This window comes from Pteropus medius, unplaced genomic scaffold (genome assembly GCF_902729225.1).
Source record: "Pteropus medius unplaced genomic scaffold, Ma_sr-lr_union100, whole genome shotgun sequence".
Lineage (NCBI taxonomy): Eukaryota > Metazoa > Chordata > Mammalia > Chiroptera > Pteropodidae > Pteropus > Pteropus medius.
In genome coordinates this window covers 7431349-7438929 of record NW_024343733.1, presented here as the reverse complement: position 1 = coordinate 7438929, position 7581 = coordinate 7431349, and the positions used below count along the sequence as shown (strand labels likewise).

General features: G+C 56.2%; 1 protein-coding gene across 1 annotated transcript in view; it reads right to left on the bottom strand.

The window, feature by feature from the left end:
* Positions 1–4454: 4454 nt before the first annotated feature.
* Positions 4455–7581, bottom strand: part of LOC120606714 (immunoglobulin lambda-1 light chain-like) — an 8720-nt gene continuing 5593 nt past the window's right edge. The window contains exons 2-3 of the mRNA XM_039868155.1: positions 6306–6424; positions 4455–4857 (exon numbers count right to left, since the gene is read on the bottom strand). Of these exons, the coding sequence (XP_039724089.1) occupies positions 4538–4857; positions 6306–6424 (439 nt within the window). The 3' untranslated portion in view covers positions 4455–4537. The remainder of the gene's footprint in view (positions 4858–6305; positions 6425–7581) is intronic.

Below are 7581 nucleotides of genomic sequence, written 5' to 3'. Positions count from 1 at the left end.
GCCAGACACCCCCTTACCATCACTGCCCCTCTCTTCCCCCAGACCTCTCTGCCAAATACTATTCTGGGCTCTAGTTCTTCAGGTGGCTGTGGAGGAAGCCACATTCCCCTGCTCCTATCTGACTCAATAGCCTCCCCATCCCTGGCCACCAGGAGAAAGAGGCCTAGGAGGGAGGGGTCTGTTCAGGTCACACAGAAAGGCAAGTTGGGAGCAGGCCAAAACCCCTCCCTGGACCTACCACTCTTCTGTTCCATGAGGGGCTTGCTCAGCATGGACCCACCCACTGCCCTGGAGTCATCACTCCCATGGACTGCCCTGGCTTTAAGCTAAGCAGGAAGCCCCAGTACGACCCTCACGGTCAGCGTACTCTCTGTGAAAAAGTCAATGACATCCCTAACAGGAACTTTGAGGGTCCATAAGGGACTGGATGAGCCTGGAGAGATGCCTAGTGACAGCATCCACCACACGGGGAGATGCTCGTGCTGCGTCAGATGCTCCCTGGGCTGCGAGCTGACCCCAGGAGCTTGATGACAATGGTGGGGGTGAGCAGTGGTCTCCAGATCTGTCCCCTGCAGCATGTGAGCTCTTGCAGGGCAGCTCGTCTCCATTTATTTGTACCCGCAGCCATTCTCACCTAGAGTTGTTGAATGAGTGAATGAATCAATGAATGAATGAGACATCATGCAGGGCTGAGGAGCCATGGCAAGAGCCTGGGGGGCAGGACAGCCAGCAACTCACCATGTGACCCTGGGCAGCTCCAGCATTAGAGCCTCAGTACTCTCATCTGTGAAATTGGGACATAACACCTGCTCCTGCTGTGCTTGGACTCAGAGGGTCTGTGACTCCCCTCCTGCTTGCCTCCTGTACCCACTGAGTCAATATAGATTGAGGAACCTAGTCCCCCCACCCCACAGAGCCTTAAAGATGCCTCAGATTTCTGGAGGCCCAGGGGATCCATGTGCTCAGCACCTTCTTCTGGCTTCATAGGCACAGCCTCCTTGGGGGCTGTCACAGGTCAAGAGGCCTGGGTGTCCACCATCCACGTGGCCCTGAACACCTGCAGGACCCAATCAGCACAGCCTCCTTAGTCTGGCATCAGGGAAAACGTGGTGGCGTTGGGTTGACCTTGGATGAGAAGGGCTGGTGCCCACCATTTTTTCAGTCCTGAATACCTGAGAGAGATGAGCAGACTGCTTCAGCTCCCAGAAACTCTGTTTCCTCATCTGTAAAGTGTGGGGGTGTTAGCACTGGCTCGTGGGTGGTCGGAATATCACAGGAGGTGGAGCACATCAAACACCAGTGCAGAACTTCCCTCAAGCAGCGCTTGGCCAGCGTCACTGTTCTTGTGGCAGGTGAGGTAACACCTGAGCAGGGCTTGGAACAACCCCACAGTTGGGCAGCAGTCATCCAGAGGCTCAGCCACGCCCCACCCAGGGCTCAGCTGATCCTCTGAGGGACTGAGGGATGTGCAGCCCCTGCCCTTGGGTGCCCACCATCTGGTGGTGACTCAGGCTTGTGCAGCAGCCCTGGTTGTCATGTCCAAGGCAAGGCTGAGAGACTGGACAGGTAAAGGAACAAGCCCATTTTAGATTCAGCCAGTTCATGATCTTAGAGAAAGAAAGAGCAGCCAAGGGACCACATCCTTGTGTCCCTGACAGCAACAGCAGGACAAAGGGGCAGGAGACAGGACACTCTATGGGTGAGGAGCCCAGTTCATGCTGCAACTCAACCCCCTAGGGGCTGAGGCACAAAGCCTCATTCCTCATTCTATCCTGTGGTGACAGAAGCTCAGGCATTTCCCACTCATTCCTGTCTCCCCGTATCTCCTGACAGCCTCCAGGAGATACGGGGAGACAGGAATGAGTGGGAAATGCCTGGAGCAGCTCCTTTCGGCCCCCAGGCACTCCTTTTTCTGGAGGGGCCCAAATCAGCTACAGAGAAGCGAATGGCGGGGCATGGACTGGCATGTCGGCAGAGGGAACAGCAGACCCAGGAAAAAGAACAGCAGGAGCAAAGGTGCAGAGGCGTGAGGAGGCGTGGCCCTTCAGGGATGTAAGTCCTTCAGTGCTGGAGGACGTGGAGGCCACAAAATGCAGCTGGAGTGGGAAGGGGCAGATACTGAACAGCCTTGTATTTGGGGTTTGGCACTGACTTTATTCTCAAGACATGGGGAGTGGGTGGGGCAGGCACATTATCAGGGACTGACCCTTTTGGTGGTGAGGCATGGTGAGCCCTGCAATGATCTTCCTTCCTAGAATCTGGACTGAGGTGGGGTCCCCAGGCAGAGGGAACCCTCTCTTGGCTCCTCCCCCATGTGCCCTGACCCTGACCCTGAGGAAGGGGAAGGGGCTTGAAGAAGCCAGCCACTCTGACCCGAGGCCCCTTGATCTTTCGTCAGCCCCAACAACTATGTCCCCTTAGGTCATGGGTTCCAAGGTGGGGGACCAGGGTCCAGGTGGGCTTGGAGCTCTTCAGGGAGGTAGCTAGACTGATTAGTGGACTTGACTAGGATGAGCGGTGCTGAAGGCGGTGGGTACTTGGGGTCAGGAGCTGAGATCTGGAGTAGGTGGTAGGATCTTCCCCCAAGGGCAGTTTGGCGATCAGGAGGTAAGACCAGGAGAGCATTTAGCCAGGACTAGTGAGGAGAAATGCCCCAAAGCTGAAGCTAAAATCAATATCCCTTCCTACATGACCCCAGAAGGAGAAGAGCCACAAGGGACCAGAGAGAAAGGAGAGCTGCGCCTGAGCTGGAAAGGCCCCAGGAGTGGCCCAGACCGGTGACTGGGCAGGATGTGGCAACAGAGAGGAATGTGGGAGAAGGTTTCCCAGACCCCAAGGGAACTGAAACATGGAGCTGTGTCAGTCGACTATGGCCCCCAAGAGGGTCCCCATCCTAATCCCCAGAACCTGTTCCTTTACATGGCAACAGGGCTCTTGCAGACGTGATGGAATTAAGGCCCTTGAGATGGGGAGATGATCTGGGTGGCCTCATGTAGGGTCTTTTTATAGAAAAGAGAGAGGCAGGAGGGTCCAAAAGAGAGAGGCAGGAGGTGATGTGGCGATGGATGCAGAGGTCAGAGAGGAAGGGAGAAAGAGGTGAAGATGCTACAAGTGGCTTTGATGTTAGAGAGACGAGAGACGGGCCGAAGAATGCGGGAACCTCTAGAAGCTTTTTGAAAAGGCAGGGAGCATGGCCCTGCCAACATCTTACTTTTAGCCTGTAGGACCCATTTCAGGTTTCTGACCTCCAGACCTGTGAGAGAATAAATATGTGTCGTTTTGAGCCACTACCACAGGAAACTAATGCAGAAGCCAAGGGAGAGACTCACCCAGGACCTCAGCATGGCCCCTCCGTAGCCCCCCACCCATGGTGACTCGAGCCTGACCCACTGCCACTGCCCCCACCCCATCCAACCCCCAAAAGACGACCTGCCTGGGAAGAGCTCATCCTCAGAGAGACCCTGGGAGCCTCACAGCCTCACAAAGTCCCCATAAGGTCCTGGTTTTCCTGCTGATGTCCATGAGCTGATGGGGATAGTATCTAACAATTAATGCATCACAACTACCCCACCACCCAAGAAGAGGGCAGGTGCCTTTCCATGCCACACACCTGAGAGTATCCCATCTCCCTTTGCTCTCAGGGGGCAGAGCTGAGCTGCGAGTAGGGGAACGGCTCAGGGGATCTGGGACACTTTTAATTGTGATACAATATGTCTGGCCTTAGCATTGAGACATCAATTTTCCACCAGCAAAGGCCTTAGTTTAATCTCAGAGAAATTTCCCTCTTTGCTTGGTTCCTGGGAAGCTCAGAACCTATCGGTCAAGTATCCGAGCCTCCTGGCAGGCCTTTTGTATGACAGTTATCTTCCTGTCTTCCTTGTAGTCCTCTTACATCTCTGAATCTGCCATTGGGTGAGGAATCGAGGTGGGACCGAGATTTAAGAGCCTATAAAACTGATGCTGCTGGAGTAACCTGGATCCCATAGGGGGTCCAGCCTAAGGGACTGACAGGGAGGGGACAAAGGTGGGCGGGAACTGCACTGGGCATGGAGGGAGCAGGGCATTCCAGGGGGTGAGGGCCAGGAGCAGAAAGAGTCCCAACCAGGTCAGGAAGGGAGAGTTTATCTGGAAGTCACCAGCCATGGCCACCATGACCAGGAAGGAAGTTCATGGTGGGCATAGCCGTGCACTGGAGGAGGAAGGCGGGGGGAAGGAAAGGGCACTGTGACTGGTGACCAGACTCCTCATGTCCTGGCCAGTTTCCTGGGAGGCACCCCAGGGAGACTGTGAGCCTCTCCCTGTGGAATACTTTCTCGCTGCAAGCCAAGGATTCCCTCCCTCCACCCCAAGAACCTGGAGAGGTCACAAATTAAATATAAGACAAAATAAATGAGCAGAGAGCACGATTTCTATTGACAATGAGGACATTTTATTAAGAGTTATTTGAGGAGGAGGGAGGAGGCCGACTGGGGGTTGGGAGGGGGATCCCCCTGGGTGTCTTTCTGCTCCAGCCCCTTGTAGTGGGGGGCTGAAGTTCCTAAAAACACTGTGAGGGGGCCAGTGTCTTTTCCACAGTGCTCCCCTCGTGCGTGACCTGGCAGCTGAAGCTGCTGCTGGATTTCCACTTGTCGGGTGTCAGGCTCAGGTAGCTGCTGGCCGCGTACTTGTTGTTGCTCTGTTTCGAGGGCTTGGTGGTCTCCACGCCCTGGGTGACGGGGCTGCCGTTCGCTTTCCAGGCCACCGTCATGTTGCTGGGGTAGAAGTCACTGATGAGACACACCAGTGTGGCTTTGTTGGTTCTGAGCTCCTCAGAGGAGGGCGGGAACAGAATGATCAAAGGCGCGGACTTGGGCTGACCTGCGTGGACAGAGGAGAGAATGTGAGACAGAGAGAGAGTGAGGGTGTCGGGCCAGCCCCCACTAATTTACAGCCTCTGTGACCATTCCCACAGTGTCTGTGCTTGTTCACCAAAGGGACCCTTCTTCCATCTCTGTCGCCTCTTTTCTACTCAGTCCTTGGATTGCAGACGGCGCCCCCAGAAGCCTTTCCCAGTCACCTCTCCCAGGTGACCTAGTCAAGCTCCTCCATCTGTAGCCTCAGTTTCCCTGAACGTAACCAGGGCAGACTGTCCTCCCTCCTCCTAGTCTCCAGAGTCTGAATGTGGAGTCTGGCCCTGATGTCCCAAGCCCCCAGCCCAGCATCAGGACACTACCTCACTTCTTTCTTCGGGAGCCCGGGGCCCCTGACCTGGTCTGCCAGGAGAATCCTGATGGCATGTGGGGAGGCCCTGAGCCTGAGTCCAGAGTACAGTGGAGCCTGGAGTGTCCTCTTCCCTCTGGGCCCCCAGCTCTGCCTCAGCTCTCTAGCGAGGACTGGTTCCTCCCAGCCAAAAGCCCAGGGGCTCCTCGTGGCTCTGCCTGTCTCTCTATTCCTCCTGCCCTGACCACAGGCTGTGTCCTTAGGGCTGCTCCCCCAGATGATGGGCACAAAGGCTCCATGGCCACCCCAGCACCTCTGATGACTCCCGACTTCACGGGGCAGCCATGTGGCTCTGAGCTCCCCATTTGTTATATCCTGACTCTAATGTAATCTTTTGGGTAAGGCAGGTGAGACGCCTGGACCCCAAGGATTATGGGGCTCTAGGGACAGATGAGTCCCTGCCCCACAGGACCTACTCCTTTTTGACCACCATCCTGGAAGGGCCAGATTTCTGGTCACCTCAACCCACCTTCCCTGTGTCTCTGTGTCCCCATGTCCCCATGGCCCAGCAGAGGCCCTGAGAGTTTCAGCTTAGAATGAGCAGGACCCCTCTCTCCCTTCTCCCTGGGCCTCCCCTGGGGCTGACCCTGTGTCCCTGGAGGTTGGGGTCATAACCCTGTCCCTGGCTACCTGTGTGGCCCTCCCTGATTGGATGGGCATTGAGCCCTCAGCCCGGACCCCAGGGACTCAGGACTGTCTCCAAGGCTGCTTGCTCCCATGCCCCTGGTCAGAATCAGCCTCTGGTCCCCTTGTGGGCATCTACCCTGGAAGGAGCCTCGTTCCTGGGCCAAACCCTCAGCCCAGGCCCCTGGGGTCTGGTTGCATCCAGACTGTTGGACTCTGGAGTTGGCTGCTCCTGCCGTTGGGTTCTTCCTGCTGGTAACCCCGAGACCAACCCACCTTCTCCAGACCTTATGGAGAAAAGTGGGGGTTGGTCCTTAAGATTAGGAGGGCAGAGGGGAAGCAGCCCCCAGAGAGGGAAGAGTGACTTTCCAGAGACAGCAGAGGGGTGGGACAGGATGGAAAAGATGGTGAGAACCACTTACCTAGGACAATGAGCTGGGTCCCACTGCTGAAGACAAACCATGGTGACTGAAGATTAGACCAAAGCCCACCGGGCCAACACCTGGGGCCTGCCTCCTGGGGGCCAGTCCGGAGCAGGGACCTGATGGATATGATGGGCACAGGGCTGCAGCAGGCAGGGCTGTGTCCTGGGGTGGCGTGGGGAGGTGGCCAGGCCCCCAAAGGCTGGGGAACCCCTGGGTCCTGTCCCTGCTGGACGCCGAGATGCTAGTCCTGACCTGACAGCCATAATGCTGACCCAACACCCACAGGTGCTGACCCACCTCCATGCTGCACCGCTGGTGTAGCAGAGGATCAGCTCACCCCATTCCAGCCCTTCTCCATGGAGACCCCCGCACCCCTGGGGCAGGTGCCAGGCTGCAAGGCCCTCATCCAACTAGGACCCCTCACTTTGCAGAGGGGGAAACTGAGGCCCAGAGTGGTGGACTCGTCAGCCCAACTTAGAGAATGGAGATGGGGAAGGCTGGAGGCCATTGAGCTTGGGCACTGGAGTCTGCACCAGCTGTGTGACCTTGGGCAGATTGCCTCACCTCTCTGGGACTCTATTCCCATATGTAAGTTAGGGATAACAGAGGGATTTGCCCTTTGGGGTCAATGAGAGGGAGGTTCTGCCCCTAAAATGATTAATGCCTGCAAAGAATATGTGGTTGTGTCAGTGATGATCACAAGTGGTCTCAGATGCTCAGCACTTTGTCTGGGGACTTCCCATATACACAGAGAGGAAGAGCTGGGGTCACCCAGCAAGGTGCGGCAGGCCATGGCCCCTGTAGACCCTTGCCCAGGGCCTTTCCCATGGAGGTGCCTGCATCCTGGGTGGGCTCAGACTCCTGGGGGGCCAGTCCCAGAAGGCAGCCTTGGCTGAGGGTCCTTAGCTCGGGGTCTGGTGACCCAAGGACACCAGAGAAGGTCACCTCCACCACAAGGCATCAGCTAGAGCCTGTGCCCTCATGCTCCAGGGAGGGGAAGAGTGAGGACTTGGCACATCAGCTAGAGAAGGAGGACCCAGCACTCCGGGAGGGCAGCACTCGCCACCCATGGGACATCCTGCCCTGACTTCGTTTCTGCCCTACCCAGAGGACTAGGGTGAGGCACTAGTCTTGGTTGCAAAATTTAAGAGATGCCCAAAACTCAGTAATTAAGATAAATAATATTTTAATACAATATTAAAAAGTAGAAATCAATGCAAACAAATCCACACTAGACAAAATGTCAACTCTTTAAACAAAGCCAGTGTCTGCC